Source organism: Oncorhynchus gorbuscha, linkage group LG20, assembly GCF_021184085.1.
Source record: "Oncorhynchus gorbuscha isolate QuinsamMale2020 ecotype Even-year linkage group LG20, OgorEven_v1.0, whole genome shotgun sequence".
NCBI lineage: Eukaryota > Metazoa > Chordata > Actinopteri > Salmoniformes > Salmonidae > Oncorhynchus > Oncorhynchus gorbuscha.
This window is the reverse complement of record NC_060192.1, coordinates 7,743,389-7,762,502: the sequence shown is the minus strand read 5'-3', so window position 1 is coordinate 7,762,502 and position 19,114 is coordinate 7,743,389. Positions and strand designations below refer to the sequence as shown.

Below are 19,114 nucleotides of genomic sequence, written 5' to 3'. Positions count from 1 at the left end.
GGATGCATAAATGGCAAATGCCAACAAGAAAGAGGTAAAAATGGGACTGTTTGAAAGGGGATCATATAAACATTGCCCTTTTTTTCTACAGGCAACATTCCGTGAATCCTGGCTAAATTAGGTAATAGACTTCTCCCCTCTTTCCCTGTCCTTTCTCCTCCGTTTATTAACTCTGATCTGTTGAGCTGCACTTTCTTCTCCCACTCTCTCCACCATCCTCTTCCTCCCTTCCTCCCTCCGTCCACTTTCTCCCTCCCCTCATCTCCTCCGTTTATTAACTCTCATCTGTTGAGCTGCACTTTCTTCTCCCACTCTCTCCACCATCCTCTTCCTCCCTTCCTCCCTCCGTCCACTTTCTCCCTCCCCTCATCTCCTCCGTTTATTAACTCTCATCTGTTGAGCTGCACTTTCTTCTCCCACTCTCTCCACCATCCTCTTCCTCCCTTCCTCCTGGCGTCCACTTTCTCCCCCCCTCCTCCGTTTATTAACTCTCATCTGTTGAGCTGCACTTTCTTCTCCCACTCTCTCCACCATCCTCTTCCTCCCTCCGTCCACTTTCTCCCTCCCCTCATCTCCTCCGTTTATTAACTCTGATCTGTTGAGCTGCACTTTCTTCTCCCACTCTCTCCACCATCCTCTTCCTCCCTCCGTCCACTTTCTCCCTCCCCTCATCTCCTCCGTTTATTAACTCTGATCTGTTGAGCTGCACTTTCTTCTCCGGACTCGCTCATCTCCCTCCTACCCTCCCTCTCCCGCTTCACTCCCTCCTTCCTGTCTCCCTCATGTCTCTCTGCATGGGAGGTTGTGGTGGTAGTGAGGTATAGTCTGGGTGATGGGATGTGACAGTAATATAGAAAGTGTCCCATTTTTCCTCATTAGCACTGAAGCGAGGGAGGAGGGGGGCGGGCCGGAGGAGAGAGCGAACGAGGAAGGAGTGGTGTAAAGAGAGAGAGAGGGGAAGGGGGATTGGAGCTGTTTTTAGGCCCTTGTCTCGGCGTATTAGAGAGGCAGAGTGGGGTTCCTAGTACTACTCTGGTCTCCGCTGGCCCTGTGATTACTCGCACCCTGCTGGCATTCACACTGTCACCTGCTGGCACACTCACACACTGCTGGACACACACACACACTCTGCCCTACCAAAGGTTTCTGTATTCCTTGAGTATTGCTAGTCCATTCTAAGGACCACATGATTTAGATTCATCACAGCCCTGTTGCTAAGCGAGGATCAGACCTTTGCATGTATTGAACAGGTTCTGTTTTGTATCCAGCACCCCTGTCTAACCCAGTCAGTACACTGCTACATTTAGGTGAGTGGAGGGGTCATAGTTTTCTCCCGAGACACTGAATCTAAGCTACATGCTCCCCCCCTCTCTCTATCCCTCTTTCTTCCGTTCTCTGCACCCCCTCCCATTTCGGATCCCCCTCTGCTCTCTCATCTAACTCCTCTAATCGGGTATGAATTTGCCAGAAATGGCGATAAAGGGAAGAAAAAGGAAAGGAAAGGGGTGGAGGTGAAGAGGCTGGAGGTTCTCTCACCCTGCTGGTTGACATTCTCCCAGGGTGCTGAGGAACCCCTCTCTGGTTGGCCAGGTGGCTGCCCATCCACACAGGAAAGGTCAGGTATCCTCAGGCTACCTCGTGCGTGTGTCTGATCCCTTATCCCTGCCAATTTCCCCAGCAGCGGCTTGACTATTGCCACACCACCCAGAGATGTGGCTGCTGCTGCTGCTCACACTGCTGGCGTTCTCTGTGTGCTGGCGTTCTCTCACCCTGCTGGTGTGTTCTCTGTGTGTGCTGGCGTTCTGTGTGTGTGCTGGCGTTCTCTCACACTGCTGGCGTTCTCTGCCCCTGCTGTGTGTGTTCTCTGTCCCTGCTGGTGTGTCTTTTCATTCACTCAAGCTCTCTGATGGCTTCCTGCTGCTAGTCTTTGATTTTCTGGGATAACATGCTTAGAACCACAGGACCTGTCTGAGTACCCTCCTTCTCTTATTTCTTTCTGACTTGCTTTCTCTCTCTCGCCTTTCTTCGTCTCTCTCACTGCTGGCTTCACTCTTTCTCCCCCTTGTCTGGCCTCGCTTCTTTCCTCGTCTGTTCTTTAAATACTACGGAACCCCACTGCTTATTCTCCTCTCTCCCCTGTCTCACTACATCTGGCTCTTCTCTCACCCTGCTGGCATTCTCACACTGCTGGCGTTCTCTCACCCTGCTGGCGTTCTCTCACCCTGCTGGGGTTCTCTCACCCTGCTGGCGTTCTCTGTCCCTGCTGGCGTTCTCTCCCCCTGCTGGCGTTCTCTCTCCCTGCTGGCGTTCTCTCACCCTGCTGGCGTTCTCTCACCCTGCTGGGGTTCTCTCACCCTGCTGGGGTTCTCTGTCCCTGCTGGCGTTCTCTCACCCTGCTGGCGTTCTCTCACCCTGCTGGCGTTCTCTCACCCTGCAGGCCTCTCACCCTGCTGGGTTCTCTGCTGGCGTTCTCTCACCCTGCTGGCGTTCTCTCACCCTGCTGGCGTTCTCTGTCCCTGCTGATGTTCTCTGTCCCTGCTGATGTTCTCTCACCCTGCTGGCATTCCCTGTCCCTGCTGGCGTTCTCTCACACTGCTGGAGTTCTCTCACCCTGCTGCCGTTCTCTCACCCTGCTGGGGTTCTCTGCCCCTGCTGGCGTTCTCTCACCCTGCTGGCGTTCTCTGCCCCTGCTGGCGTTCTCTCACCCTGCTGGCATTCTCTCACCCTGCTGCCGTTCTCTCACCCTGCTGGCGTTCTCTCACCCTGCTGCTGTTCTCTCACCCTGCTGGCATTCTCTCACCCTGCTGGCGTTCTCTCACCCTGCTGGCGTTCTCTCACCCTGCTGCCGTTCTCTCACCCTGCTGGCGTTCTCTCACACTGCTGGCGTTCTCTGCCCCTGCTGGCGTTCTCTCACCCTGCTGCCGTTCTCTCACCCTGCTGGCGTTCTCTCACACTGCTGGCGTTCTCTGCCCCTGCTGGCATTCCCTGTCCCTGCTGGCGTTCTCTCACCCTGCTGGCGTTCTCTGCCCCTGCTGGCGTTCTCTGCCCCTGCTGGCATTCTCTCACCCTGCTGGCGTTCTCTTACCCTGCTGGCGTTCTCTCACTCTGCTGGCGTTCTATCACCCTGCTGGGGTTCTCTCACCCTGCTGGGGTTCTCTCACCCTGCTGGGGTTCTCTGTCCCTGCTGGCGTTCTCTCACCTTGCTGGCGTTCTCTCACCCTGCTGGCATTCTCTCACCCTGCTGGCGTTCTCTCACCTTGCTGGCGTTCTCTCAACCTGCTGGCGTTCTCTCACCCTGCTGGCATTCTCTCACCCTGCTGGCGTTCTCTCACCCTGCTGATGTTCTCTCACCCTGCTGATGTTCTCTCACCCTGCTGGGATTCTCTCACCCTACTGGCGTTCTCTCACGCTGCTGGCGTTCTCTGCCCCTGCTGGCATTCTCTCACACTGCTGGCGTTCTCTCACCCTGCTGGCGTTCTCTCACCCTGCTGGCATTCTCTCACCCTGCTGGCATTCTCTCACCCTGCTGATGTTCTCTCACCCTGCTGATGTTCTCTCACCCTGCTGATGTTCTCTCACCCTGCTGGGGTTCTCTGTCCCTGCTGGCGTTCTCTGTCCCTGCTGGCGTTCTCTCACCCTGCTGGCATTCTCTCACTCTGCTGGCGTTCTATCACCCTGCTGGCGTTCTCTGCCCCTGCTGGCGTTCTCTGCCCCTGCTGGCGTTCTCTCACCCTGCTGGCGTTCTCTCACCCTGCTGGCGTTCTCTCACACTGCTGGCGTTCTCTGCCCCTGCTGGCGTTCTCTCACCCTGCTGGGGTTCTCTGTCCCTGCTGGGGTTCTCTGTCCCTGCTGGCGTTCTCTCACCCTGCTGGCGTTCTCTCACACTGCTGGCGTTCTCTGCCCCTGCTGGCGTTCTCTCACCCTGCTGGGGTTCTCTGTCCCTGCTGGGGTTCTCTGCCCCTGCTGGCCTTCTCTCACACTGCTGGGGTTCTCTGCCCCTGCTGGCATTCTCTCACTCTGCTGGCGTTCTATCACCCTGCTGATGTTCTCTCACCCTGCTGGGGTTCTCTGTCCCTGCTGGGGTTCTCTGTCCCTGCTGGCGTTCTCTCACCCTGCTGGCGTTCTCTGCCCCTGCTGGCGTTCTCTCACCCTGCTGGCGTTCTCTGGTTAAGAAGACTTCCCGGCTCTGTCATTTTCAGAGAGTTATTAAGATTTGTCGTTATTCCCTATGTGTGTCGCAGATACTGGGTTACAATAGAGTCACAAAATGGACATAACGGCATATTAGTTTGGTAATCTGCACACTTGGCTGCATATCTAGGCTGAAATGGCCCCCTATTCCCTACGGGCCCTGGTAAGAAGTAGTGCACTATATAGGGAGTAGGGTTCAATTTCAGAGGCCGCTCTACCCTGCTTCCTGCTGTCCTAGTATTGAGTTTGAGTGACGTTCTGGAAGTGTTTAGGAAGTATTTGCCAGGGCCAGATGGCAGGGACTGGGATGGTCCATGATACCTTTTCCTCTTCCCAGTTTTCCAATTATCCCTAGTCGTGCAGATCCCTGCACATTTCACAGATCAACACACACACTCCTCACACTAAACTGGGCTCATCTCTCAAACACACACACACACACACACAAATTCCCTTAACGAACAGCCCTGCTGCCACAGGCCCATTTAGCCATCACCGTCATGTGCTACTAGCTCTCCGCTTGTCCGGTAGTATGGTTCTGAGCTAGGTTAGTTTATACTGAATGGCTTTTGTGGATGATTTTGATAACACATCTTCATTTTGCCATTACTGTGTGTGTGTGTGTGTGTGTGTGTGTGTGTGTGTGTGTGTGTGTGTGTGTGTGTGTGTGTGTGTGTGTGTGTGTGTGTGTGTGTGTGTGTGTGTGTGTGTGTGCGCGTGCGCGTGCGTGTGTGTGTGTGCGCGTGCGTGTGTGTGCAAGTGCGTGTGCTAGATAATACAGACTCCCCCATGACTGCGTCAGAAGAATGAGACAAACCATTATCACAGTGTGAGCCGTAATCACACTGCTATGGGCAGGGCTTGGCACTGTGACACACACACACACAGTCTCACGTTCTCACTCGACTGCTAATGGAAATAGAAATGGGCCGGAAAAAAGGACACTTTTTCTCTGTCAGTTGATTTGTTTTTAAATGTATCAACACGTGAAATGAAACGCAGGGCCATGGCGCCTCAGCAGCCGAAGCAGAGAGCTCCTGTGCCTCATATCAATATTTATTTGATCATGAATTCCTTTTCATGGCATTTTTTTCACCGACAATATATTTGTTTTAAGAACGTGTGGCAACCTGATGGGTTAGTTCCAGATGGAGTTGCCAATGTGGCCGTTAGATGCTGTAAAACGGGGAAAAGCAGTTCGGATTTACCTTGAGAGCGAGTCCATGTGCCTCTAGCTTTGAGTCTGGTGAAGTTGATACAAAAAAAAATGAACAATTCATCAGTAGCAGTGCGTGTGTAAAACCACTGGGGAAGCCAAGCCAATAAAAATAAGCTATAGTACAGCGTTGTTTGCTCTATAACCCATTTGTTCATACGCCACCGTGACAGGAAGACCATGACAACGAAAAGACAAGAGTCGCACAGCGGCGGTATAAATTCGACTACACGTACGTTTGTTTCCTCACAAAACCCGGAAAGCGACATCTGTCCGGTGAAGTCCACAAAGCAAAATATTGAACGTATCAGACAGTTATATGACCTGCAGCGTGGTGAAACAAGTTCCTGTTTTCCACAGTTTACTAAACAAATACTGATTTATAACCATGTAGTTACCACAAGTCAGCCTAATACACATGGTTAGCAGATGTTAATGCGAGAAATGCTTGTGCTTCTAGTTCCGACAATGCAGTGATAACCAACGAGTAATCGAACCTAACAAATCCAAAACTACTACCTTGTACACACAAGTGTAAAGGGATAAATAATATGTACATAAAGATATATGAATGAGTGATGGTACAGAGCGGCATAGGCAAGATGCAGTAGATGGTATCGAGTACAGTATATACATATGAAATGAGTAATGTAGGGTATGTGAACAAAGTGGCATTGTTTAAAGTGGCTAGTGAAACATGTATTATATAAAGATTCAGTAGATGATATAGAGTACAGTATATACATATGCATATGAGATGAGTAATGTAGGGTATGTAAACATTATATTAAGTAGCATTGTTTGAAGTGGCTAGTGATATATTTTACCTCAATTTCCATTATTAAAGTGGCTGGAGTTGAGTCAGTGTGTTGGCAGCAGCCACTCAATGTTAGTGGTGGCTGTTTAACAGTCTGATGGCCTTGAGATAGAAGCTGTTTTTCAGTCTCTCGGTCCCAGCTTTGATGCACCTGTACTGACCTCGCCTTCTGGACGATAGCGGGGTGAACAGGCAGTGTTGCCAAAGCAGTCTATGGTCTGTCATATACTACACTTTTAGTTTTTCCATAGGCTAGCAAGCATTTTAGCCACAGTAGGTAGCCTAACTTCCTCGCATAGGCAAAAATGAACCAGCTAAATTAGCTAGCTAGTTAACGTGAGCTTAGCAGGCTACATCTAGGCTACATATTGAACTTCAGTCATCTCAGGCCAGTGGCACAATATATTCATTTATGGTTAGATCCTAATCGTTGGCTTGTACAGAGCATTATGTCAAAACCACAAGTCCAAATCCACATCTCCATCCACGGCTTAGGATAGGGCCGATTTTAGCAAGCTAGGTACTGCAGGTCCACACAAGCAGGACATGAAACGGACACGTTTGTCTGACAATGATGACGTTTTGATTAGGATGTGATTTGATTGGTGTGAAGCCAAATCCAAACTGGCTGCCCTTGGGGGGAATTTTGCCGTGCCAGGACAACCCACAGTTGAGCTCAGCTCAACGCTGATAGGCTAATTATTTTATCATTGTTTTATCAAGGGAGGCCAAATGCTTGCTGGCATCAATCAATCAAATGCTACGGTGGCAACAAGTCATACTCTTTTGTTCCAGACAGCATCAGATACATGGGCTACACATACTGAGACAGAGGGGCGCTGGTTCCCTCGCTCAGATGATTTCACCGGTGAGATCCAGCCACTAGCGAATTGACGGAAAATGATGAAAACACAGAGAGACGAAAGATCAATTATTATGATTATTTATCTATTTTATTGGTCAAATATTTGGGGAAGTCTGGCTTCCCTTGGCATCCATGAATACACGCCACTGCAATTAATGTGGCGAATTCATATAATCAGAATCCACCACGGCGTTAATTAAGACTGAAGCCGGCAAGTCATTTGTTTAATTGGCTAGCTAGCTGACGCTAGCTGGTCGAGGATGGAGAGAATCCGAAAGCAAGACGACAGTGGCGTGCTGCGATGAGGATTGTAAGGGGAGGACAAAGTTACAAGGCTGCTCTTGAACTATTATTGAAATGTGGTGTGCTTTCTTGGCACCACTTCGTGACTGCCATAGCATCGTCCAAGTGAGGGCTTCATTTTTGGGGTAGTGAAGTAGGTAGTTAGCTAGCTAACTACCTACTTTACTACAGAGTCCATGAACTGCAGTGGCTTAGCCACAACTTCATCCGACTGAGACACCTTGATGAGACTGCGTTTCCTACCCTGCCTACGGACTTTCTCTCCCCACTTGACCACCTCCCTCAGAGGACCACTCAAGCCATGAAGTTTCTAACGACTGTCCATTTCATGATGTTGTGATGTTGTTTTTCTCAATTACTTGTCTTTTTTGCGTGTGCTTTGAAGCGCTTTTGAGATTCTTTGAAAAGCACTATATAAATTGAATAAATTGTTATTGTCATTTGTATTATGACTTGCACAATGCAAATAAGATATGAGTTGTGTCATAGGTCTACACACGTCAGACTAACACAGTAAATTGCTGTTTTATTTGAGGCAATGCCTTCGGAAAGTATTCAGACCCCTTGGATTTTTCCACATTTTAATTCGTTACAGCCTCATTCTAAAATGGATTAAATCAAATTTTTAAAAAATAAAAATTAAGTGCCATGGGATCTTTAATGACCTCAGAGAGTCAGGACACCCGTTTTAACGTCCCAGCCGAAAGACGGCACCCTACACAGGGCAGTGTCCCCAATCACTGCCCTGGGGCATTGGGATATGTTTTAGACCAGAGGATAGAGTGCCTCCTACTGGCCCTCCAACACCACTTCCAGCAGCATCTGGTCTCCCATCTAGGGACTGACCAGGACCAACGCTGCTTAGTTTCAGAAGCAAGCCAGCAGTGGTATGCAGCGTGGTATGCTGCTGGCTTAGCAACTGCAGTGTCTTCTGGGAGTTGTAGTCTCATCTCAGCATGTTCTCTCTTCCTGTTTTGCTGTAGGACTTCCTGACTGACCTGATGATGTCAGAGGTGGACCGGTGTGGGGAGAACGAGCACCTGATCTTCCGAGAGAACACCCTGGCTACCAAGGCTATAGAGGAGTACCTCAAACTGGTGGGGCAGAAGTACCTGCAGGACGCACTTGGTAAGTCTGTCTGTATCTATATATCTGTCTGCCTGCCTCGTTTTCTGAATGTCTGCCTTCCTGTCTTCTCCAGCCTCTCTATGTCTTCAGTTATAGGAGAGGAGAGATAAAGCTATTAAAGACGATGTATGTGGTAGGATCTGCTCTACAGATGAGGAGGATGGGGCTGTAGATATGGTCTTTGTATTCAGCTGTAGGAGATGGCTGTAGAGATGACTGCTCCAGTCTGTGGTCCGTGACATTTCCCTTCAGCGCAGGCCACCCTCTGGAGGAGAGAAGATAAATAATATTTATCTCTCTAATGCCTGCCTTCAAGCCTTCAAGTCTTCACACTACTAATCAAACAAGCATGAATTCCTAGAATGCTTGGGAATGACGTAGAGTAAAGGCTATTTGTGAATATTCTATAGCATTATAGAGTGGGATAGCGGCCGTGCGTCTGGACACTGCGGTAAATAACGCCTAATTAAAAACCATCTGTCTCCACCGGGAAACATTGAGAGGTCGGTCACTCACCCACTCCTCCAATGACCTGACATCCTCCAAGCAGCGAGCTAACGTTAGGCTCTCGGTTTCTAGCTTTCTAAATAAATATCTAAATAAATAGCCTAATCAATAGATATGCTAGCCTATTAGCCATGTTGACTGACTTGTGATCATTGCCCTTGGTAGTTTGATTGTATTGACATTCCCAGCCTTAGTTACATCAATCGGTTTTTGTCCGGAATATTGAGTCATTGAAACTGAAACAGTGGAACCCGAATGGGTGGAGGCAACAAACAACATTACAAGCCAGTTGTGATTTACAACCTGATAGCAATATTTTATATTGATCATCATGTCTGATATTATGATTGTCTGTTTGTTTCATATCTGCAAAGTAGTTCAAATTCTGCCAGTTCCACTTCAAGTTCAGATGTAGCAAATGAGTAGGCGCGGTCAACACACTTAACACGATAGGGGAGAGAGTTTTGTTGATGCTGAGAAGAATGGAATGTATATGTTTTAAAATAACATTTTTAGAACATTCTCTGAACATTACTAAAGTTTTTTTAGTGGTTTTTATGGAACGTTTTCTTAATGTTCTGAGAACGAAATGTATGTTTTTGTAAATAACATTATTAGAACGTTCCCTGAACGTTACTAAAGTTTTCTTGTTGTTTTTGTTGAAAGTTTTCTTAACGTTCCGGAACAATTTGAGAACATGGCTTTAAATAGAACCATAAGGAAACCTGTAGGAAACATTATGCTGAAGTACTGACATTCCCACAGAAGAATGTTTTTTTAACATTCTCCGAAATATTTGACGACATTCTCAATGTTGTGCCGTCTTTCGGAGAACGTTCCTATAACATTACCAAAATTGACATGAAACACAACCCGTCTTTTAAGTTTTAGGAAATGTTCTGTTAAAGGAATGAAATACCACATTTTTTTAGATAGTTCATAGTGAAGAGCTTACTGAGCTGTAGTAGAGGTCAAAGGTCATTGAGCTCTAGTGGAGGTCTTAAGGCAGAGAAGGCCCAACCCTCCTGTACACAGGACTTTCTCTACCATAAGGTTAGTCCAGTGTTGTGTTATTGTTTGGCCGTGGGCCCGGCGATAAGCCTGGTGCATGTTGCTGTATTTACCTCATCCAGCCTGATTTAGAAACGTACACAGCAGCAGTTTTAGCTGCAGAAAAGCACACGCCCTCCCTGCAAATGCTCTTTCTTTTTCCATCCCTCTCTCATTTCCCTCTCTGTGTATAGATCTAAAAGGTCTGTCTGTCTGTCTTTATTTCTGGGGTTGTGTTAAGAATATATTGAGCCCTCAGTGAATCATCCATGTGTGTATTCCTTGGAGCTAATGTGCTTTGAAGCCTACCGTAGGTGAATAATGGAACATCTCATCGCTGCCAAAGATGAACTGGTTCTGGTCTGCCATGCAGGGGTGACATAAGGATGACCAGGAGTAGGGGGAGGGAGAGGGGAAGGGAGAGAGACAGACAAACTGTACAGGGGAAGTGATTACACCTTTATCACTGTCAAACTACGGATGAGATCTTCTTTTTATAGTCTTACCACATCCACTCTCTCGTTCTTTCTCGCTCTCGCTCTCCTCCCTCACTCTCTCTCTCTCTCTCTCTTCTCTTGTTCTCCTTCATATGGGAAGGGCAAGGTTGACAGGAAGGGGGAGGGGGGGGGGTTGTTTGTGGAAAGTTGATGGAGCGTTGTCTGAAGCGCATGAACATCAGTTGTGTTACCTGGGATGACCTGGGTCTCCGACTCAGGTTCACTCAGGGTTCTTATTGTTGGTTGACCTATTGTTGCCATTGGATAGTTGGTGACGGTCTGAAGTGATGTCTTGCTTATGGTCTGTTAGTGATGTCTGTTATGGTATGCTGTTATGGTATGCTGTTATGGTATGCTGTTATGGTGTGCTGTTATGGTGTGCTGTTATGGTGTGCTGTTATGGAAAGCTGTTATGGTGTGCTGTTATGGTGTGATGTTATGGTATGCTGTTATGGTGTGCTGTTATGGTATGCTGTTATGGTGTGCTGTTATGGAAAGCTGTTATGGTGTGCTGTTATGGTGTGATGTTATGGTATGCTGTTATGGTATGCTGTTATGGTGTGCTGTTATGGTATGCTGTTATGGTATGCTGTTATGGTATGCTGTTATGGTATGCTGTTATGGTATGCTGTTATGGTGTGCTGTTATGGTGTGCTGTTATGGTATGCTGTTATGGTATGCTGTTATGGTGTGCTGTTATGGTATGCTGTTATGGTGTGCTGTTATGGTGTGCTGTTATGGTATGCTGTTATGGTGTGCTGTTATGGTATGCTGTTATGGTGTGCTGTTATGGTATGCTGTTATGGTGTGCTGTTATGGTATGCTGTTATGGTGTGCTGTTATGGTATGCTGTTATGGTATGCTGTTATGGTATGCTGTTATGGTATGCTGTTATGGTGTGCTGTTATGGTGTGATGTTTTGAATTGAGACACGGTAATTCTTTCAGCGATTCAGTGTCACTTTAGTTTTAAAAATCCCAGCGGTCAATAGCAAAAATAGCCCCCTGGTGGTCAATCATTATAACTACCCCCAGCAACAAACTGTTTACTGAATGAATGAATGTTTTGTGTCTGAATGAATGAATGTTTGTGTCTGAATTCATGAATGTTTGTGTCTGAATTCATGAATGTTTGTGTCTGAATTCATGAATGTTTGTGTCTGAATTAATTAATGTTTGTGTCTGAATTAATTAATGTTTGTGTCTGAATTAATTAATGTTTGTGTCTGAATTAATTAATGTTTGTGTCTGAATTAATTAATGTTTGTGTCTGAATTAATTAATGTTTGTGTCGAAATGAATGTTTGTGTCTGAATTAATTAATGTTTGTGTCTGAGTTCATGTTTGTCTGAATGGATGAATGTTTGTGTCTCGTCACTCACCTGTCTCCCTCTCCAACCCCGTTGACTCTCCGAACTGGCTGAATGTCCGTGTCTGACTGTCTCTCTCTCTCTCTCTGTCCCTCTCTCTCTCTCTCTCTCTCTCTCTCTCTCTCTCTCTCTCTCTCTCTCTCTCTCTCTCTCTCTCTCTCTCTCCCTGTGTTACAGGTGAGTTTATCAAGGCGCTGTATGAGTCAGATGAGAACTGTGAGGTGGACCCGTCCAAGTGTTCGTCCAATGACCTGCAGGAGCACCAGAGCAACCTGAAGATGTGCTGCGAGCTGGCCTTCTGCAAGATCATCAACTCCTACTGGTAACTACTGGGACACCGGGCCACAATACACTACCATTTATCTCTCGTGACATTTTAGGAACCACAGTTGCCACAGGGAACAGCACACTGTCTAATCTCCTCCCTAATGTTGTTGATACGTCCCCCTCCCTGGCAGCGTGTTTCCACGGGAACTGAAGGAGGTGTTTGCGTCGTGGCGACAGGAGTGCAGTAGCCGGGGCCGACCGGACATCAGCGAGCGGCTGATCAGTGCGTCTCTGTTCCTGCGCTTCCTGTGCCCGGCCGTTATGTCCCCGTCACTTTTCAACCTGATGCAGGAGTACCCTGACGACCGCACCGCACGCACACTCACGCTCATCGCCAAGGTCACCCAGAACCTGGCCAACTTCACCAAGTGAGTGAGTGTGTGTTGACGGCGTGTGTGTGTTGACGTCGTCCGTTTTCACTGTGTTTGTGTGAGAGAGCGAGAGAGAGAGAGAGAGAGAGAGAGAGAGAGAGAGAGAGAGAGAGAGAGAGTTTTCTATACGCAGGCACTCACTCTCCCCCCTCCTCTCTCCCTCTCGCTTTCTTTTTCTCTCCCTCCATCCCAGGTTTGGCAGTAAGGAGGAGTACATGTCCTTTATGAACCAGTTCCTGGAGCACGAGTGGACCAACATGCAGCGCTTCCTGCTGGAGATCTCCAACCCGGAGACCATCTCCAACACAGCAGGGTTCGAAGGGTACATCGACCTGGGACGGGAGCTGTCCACCCTGCACAACCTGCTGTCAGAGGTCGTCTCTACCATGGACCAGGTAGGGCTGACAACCAGGGGAGGGACACAATGAATACAAGGGACATTTTGTCATTCGTTCATATACACTTACGTCTGTATATCGTTTTTCAAGAATTGAAAGGAGACGGGAGTTTGTCCTGACCACTCAAGGCCCCAGCTATAAGTGGATTTTCATGATCGGAATTGACCAAGAACATTTTCTGAGACCTGGTGAAAGCCTATATAACTAGGCCCCCAGACCTTTTTCTCTGGTCAGGTCATGTAGTCAGGAAAAACCTCTGGCCCTAATTCAATACGTACTTTGAAAGTACATACTTAAAAATGCTGTGGTGCATTATCACTACCCTTCAGTGTTTAATGATGTACAGGGTGCATTAGCTTGTTTACCGAACAACATTCACCAATGTGTACAGCACACTATTGCTTATATAATACAACTACCGCGACCCCTCTCTGTCAATGAGAGTGCACTATTGGTGTGCTCTGACTTGCAAATGGATTCGCTAGGGCACCTAGTGCATAAGTCATGGTTCCGTATGGAGAGCCATCCCAGCGTGGTAATTACTAGGTACATTTGGGGACAAAACCCATATAGACTCCATTTGTATGCGTGTGTGCTCCTCCAGAGAACAACACGCTTCCTTTTATTTCACTCCTGTCTGTCCCCGTTCGACATCAAGTCCTCCCAGGCTCGGATTCATTATTCAAACTGAAGGGCATAATTACAGTAAGATTAGCACTCTGTAATTGGAAAAAGAATACGCCATCGAGCAGCTGACTGACTGACACAGACACGGGGACGGACATTTTGGAGGAAAATAAGTTGCCGTCTCATCTGCGATCCAAGGTGTCAGTTAGTGCCTATACAAGTTGCAGCAGCACCACACGAATGCTTAAAATGGCTTCATATATAGTGGAGTAGAAGACTGTGAAGAATGTCATTAATACAGAGTGAGCCTAAGTAGGATGAAGTTTGCCCCCAAGCCTAGACACTGATCTAATGTCAGTCTTGTCAGTCTAATGTCTTCCGTACCCCACCGCCCTGATTAATTATTAGGATTGCAGGAGGTGGAAGTGGATCTCAGATCTGTGCTTAAAGGCCTCAACGTTTCTACTGCGCTACCCTCACCCCTGACCCCATCTCTGACTTTGAACTTTTTGCCCCTCAGACCTCCGCCTCCAAACTGGGGCCTCTACCCAGGATCCTCCGGGAGGTGAACACAGCGCTGACCAATCCGTCCAGTATGGCCATGACCATGACCGCTCCGTCCCCCTCTGACCGCACAGGGTCTCCGCCCAACACCGGGGCAGGCTGCAGCATCTCCACCGGCCTGCAGAAGATGGTCATCGACAATGACCTCTCAGGGTAAGGACAGGGTGAGGGTAGGGTAAAGGTTAGGAGGAACAAAACAAACAAAAGGAAACGGTATGGGTATGGGTAGGGATGATTAATGTGGTCAAGGTTTGCTCTTCAAATTTCATGTGAGATAAAAGATCTCTAAATGAAGGTCAACAAATGAAGAATGATAATGACGATCTCTTGTAAGTTCATTTCTTTGTTCGGTGAATGAGATGACGGTCATTGTTGTCTATTGTGTTCAATCGGGATCAATCGGTATAATTAGCCACTGTCGTCGTCGCGCACCCCCCTTATCAGACCACGCTATAGTGTGTCGACCCAGCCACAGTCCCTGTCCTGTCCCCTCCTTATCAGGCTGGCAGAGAACCTGTAACCCCAGTCAGATTTATGGAGGCTGTAGTGAACAAGACTAGCATTCTAGCAGTCTTTCTTAATTACATCCCATTCACACAGAGGGAGGGATATAGAGAGAGGAGAGAGAGAAAGCAGCAGTGAGAGAGAAAGTGAGAGAGAGAGATTATGGGGACATAAATCGTGGCTGTCAAGGTAATCGTCTCCAGACAATAAAGCTTCTGACTGGGTGGTGGAGGAAAGGAGAGGAGGAGGAGAGGAGAGGAGAGGAGGGAGAGGGGAGGGGAGGAGGGGGGGGGGAGGAGGAGAGGAGAGGAGGAGGAGGAGGGGAGGGGAGGGAGGGGAGGGAGGGAGGGGAGGAGAGGAGAGGAGAGGAGAGGAGAGGAGAGGAGAGGAGAGGAGAGGAGAGGAGAGGAGAGGAGAGGAGAGGAGAGGGGAGGAGGGGGAGGAGAGGAGAGGAGAGGAGAGGGGAGGAGTGGGAGGAGGGGAGGAGGGGGTAGAGGGGAGGAGAGGGGAGGAGGGGGAGGGGAGGAGAGAGAGGAGAGGAGAGGAGAGGAGATGAGAGGAGAGGAGAGGAGAGGAGGAGGGGAGAGGAGGAGAGGGGAGGGGAGGAGAGGATAGGGAGGGAGAGAGGAGGAGGGAGAGGAGAGGAGAGGAGGGAGAGGAGAGGAGAGGAGAGGAGAGGAGAGGAGAGGAGAGGAGAGGAGAGGAGAGGAGAGGAGAGGGGAGGGGAGGAGAGGGGAGGAGAGGGGAGGAGAGGGGGGGGGGGTGAGTGTGGATCACTTAACTTCTCCCTATGACTCACATCCTCACCTGCTGCTGGTTTGCTGTTTTTATACCATGTGTCCTGTTGTGTAGGGTGAGTGTTCATTGGGATTTCACACTTAACTGCCTCTCATGTGTGGGCTGAAGCGTTTGACTGGTCATTTTTCATGTCTGTAAGGGTCAATAGATACAGCCGTGTACAACTGTTTTACAGAATAGTCAAAACCTCTCTATCTTTGCCATTCCTCCTTTTTACCTCCTGCTCCTCCTCCCCTCAACCCCCCTCCCTCTCAGGTTGGTGGACTTCACCAGGTTACCCTCCCCGACCCCGGAGAACAAGGACCTTTTCTTCGTCACCAGGAATTCTGGGATCCACCCCTCCCCGGCCCGCAGCTCTAGCTACTCCGAGTCCAATGAACCCGAGCTGGGCATGGCCAACGGCAGCAAAAGCCTGTCCATGGTGGACCTCCAGGACCCCCGCATCTTAGAGGGCGGCCCCTCAGACGGACTGGGAGAGGGCATCGTTCCTGGGGGAGTGTGGTCGGCCCGGACCCCCCAGGGTAACATCATTGGAGGTCCTACACTGAGGAGGCCAGTCCAGACCCCCACCACCCCTGGGTCGGAGAGTGCCCCAGGCAGGCCGGCTCAGCTTCTGGCCCCCCTGTCCTTCCAGAACCCCGTCTACCAGATGGCGGCAGGGCTGCCAGTGTCGCCGCGAGGCATGGCCGACTCAGGCTCCGAGTGCCACAGCTCCCACAGTTCCCATAGCAACAATGAGGACGGGCTGGGAGGAGGAGGGAAACACAACACCTTCCTGAACCACGGAGGAGGAGGTGGTGGTGGGGGGGGGAGTAGCGGGGAGGAGTATGCACGTCGTTCGGGGGAGTTTGTAGGCACGCGGAGGCAGCTGTCACTCACAGAGGCCCAGCCCACCATGCCCAGACAAAACAACGCCGGCCCCCAGCGCAGGATAGACCAGCCCCCTCCGCAGACCACCGTCACCAGGGGCCGCACGCCGCCGAACCTGCTCAACAGCGGGCCCTACCCGCGCCCCTCCAGCGGCAGCATGATGTCATCGTCGCCCGACTGGCCCGGCAGTGGAGCGCGGCTACGGCAACAGTCGTCGTCATCAAAAGGAGACAGCCCCGAGACTAAGCAGAGAGCCCAGCACAAACAGGTCAGGCAACGTACGCTTGTTCAAATGACTGTGTATGTGGGGATAGCTGTTACATAGCTGTTACATAGCTGTTACATAGCTGTTACATAGCTGTTACATAGCTGTTACATAGCTGTTACATAGCTGTTACATAGCTGTTACAGCGTGGTCCTTGGCTGGCAGTCATGTTGGTAACCTCAAAATTGGCTTTCAGGAGGGTTCGTACCAGATCAGCGTTGAAACATGGTCATTTGTCTCTCAATGAGTTCTCAGGCTAAATAAGGCTTTAAATGAACAAATGACGCAGTGTCACGGAAAGCTTCCATTAACATCACTTCATCCCATTATGCGCTGCATGTTGACGAGGCCTGTATGTCCGGTGGGTGGCGCTTGAGCTCTCAGTTGATTCTAGTCGTCGGAGCAGCCGGCGTGTAATGGCCGTAAACGCCACGCTCAGCGTCTCCGCCGCTTACACGTGGAAGTCTAATAGCACGGGATCACAGGTCGAGTGATGGATGCAGGCGTAGGTCTATTGTTTCCTGCGTTTGTACTGACGCAGCGAGATAGACAGGCTAGTTTGTACTGACGCATCGAGATAGACAGGCTAGTTTGTACTGACGCAGCGAGATAGACAGGCTAGTTTGTACTGACGCATCGAGATAGACAGGCTAGTTTGTACTGACGCATCGAGATAGACAGGCTAGTTTGTACTGACGCATCGAGATAGACAGGCTAGTTTGTACTGACGCATCGAGATAGACAGGCTAGTTTGTACTGACGCATCGAGATAGACAGGCTAGTTTGTACTGACGCAGCGAGATAGACAGGCTAGTTTGTACTGACGCATCGAGATAGACAGGCTAGTTTGTACTGACGCATCGAGATAGACAGGCTAGTTTGTACTGACGCATCGAGATAGACAGGCTAGTTTGTACTGACGCATCGAGATAGACAGGCTAGTTTGTACTGACGCATCGAGATAGACAGGCTAGTTTGTACTGACGCATCGAGATAGACAGGCTAGTTTGTACTGACGCAGCGAGATAGACAGGCTAGTTTGTACTGACGCATCGAGATAGACAGGCTAGTTTGTACTGACGCATCGAGATAGACAGGCTAGTTTGTACTGACGCAGCGAGATAGACAGGCTAGTTTGTACTGACGCAGCGAGATAGACAGGCTAGTTTGTACTGACGCAGCGAGATAGACAGGCTAGTTTGTACTGACGCATCGAGATAGACAGGCTAGTTTGTACTGACGCAGCGAGATAGACAGGCTAGTTTGTACTGACGCAGTGAGATAGACAGGCTAGTTTGTACTGACGCAGCGAGATAGACAGGCTAGTTTGTACTGACGCATCGAGATAGACAGGCTAGTTTGTTTATTTGTTAGTTGTTTTTGGGGGTTGGTGGGTTGGTAGCAGGTCACACACACACTCACTCAAACCTTGCTCTTGGTTATTTGTGTGTGTGTGTGGCTGTGTGTCTCTCGCTGTTGGGACTGGGAGTTGTTCTAGTGTGTCTATAATTGATCTGCTGGAAATCCTCGGGCTGTTAAAGATGACCTCATAGTCAGCAGGTCACCATCGACCAGGCTGGCTGTTGGATGGTTTCCCCCCCGGTGGTCTCTGGCCTCAAGGTGACCGGAAGGACATTTACATTCCCAGTTTCCCGCAATACCCCCCCCCTCCCGGCTTAGTGATTGACTGATTGGTGTAGCCCGAGGGTCGAGGGTTAATGGGGTCGTAATGGAAACCAGACAGACACCACTGGGATTTGTTAAGCATGTTGTTTTGAATGTCTTCCTTCCTTCCTTCCTCTCTGAACTCCATTAGAGATACATAGCAGGGGGATTAGAGCGAGACATTGAGAAGGAAATCAATTGCTTGATTGAGTCGCTGTCTGGCTACACTGACTGGGTTTCAGCTGTGTCTGGAGATGCATGTATTTTTAATAGAGCTCGGTGCTTTATATACTGACAAGATTGCAACTGTAGTTCTGATCCGTGCAACACAGCTGTAATCAAACCTGGCTCGGTTCTGAGTTCACGAAATGATCCTGTCTCTGTCCAATTCGGAATGACGTCCAGATATATCGATAGGCTGCTGGGCATGTCGCCGAACATCACATGAATATGTCGTTACCTAACTAACTGACTTACTAACACTGTATATTCAGTAGAAATCTCTTGTCTGTCTTGACCTTGGTATTCTTCTGAGAAGTGTCCAAGGACAATGAAATGACAGTGTGAGGTTTGAGCGAATATATATTTTAATTCATTCAGCACACCATATCTGAGATTCAAATAAATATAGTCAATGTTTCAGTTCCAAAGAGTGTTTTGTTCTTCCCCTCCCTTCACAGTCCAAAGGATCCATCTCCCTCTGACCAACTGTCAGTCACCTTAACTGACACATTTAATGACACACACACACACACACACACACACACACACACACACACGCT

The 19,114-nt window shown here is 49.1% G+C and overlaps 1 protein-coding gene across 6 annotated transcripts in view; it reads left to right on the top strand.

Moving 5' to 3' along the window:
* LOC124007230 (disabled homolog 2-interacting protein-like) overlaps positions 1–19,114 on the top strand; it is a 230,101-nt gene that overhangs the window by 190,735 nt on the left and 20,252 nt on the right. For all 6 annotated transcript variants that reach the window (XM_046317642.1, XM_046317641.1, XM_046317640.1 and 3 more), the window contains 6 exons: positions 8,376–8,520; positions 12,121–12,265; positions 12,402–12,638; positions 12,835–13,036; positions 14,187–14,383; positions 15,788–16,670. In XM_046317642.1, coding sequence (XP_046173598.1) covers positions 8,376–8,520; positions 12,121–12,265; positions 12,402–12,638; positions 12,835–13,036; positions 14,187–14,383; positions 15,788–16,670 — 1,809 coding nt within the window. The remainder of the gene's footprint in view (positions 1–8,375; positions 8,521–12,120; positions 12,266–12,401; positions 12,639–12,834; positions 13,037–14,186; positions 14,384–15,787; positions 16,671–19,114) is intronic.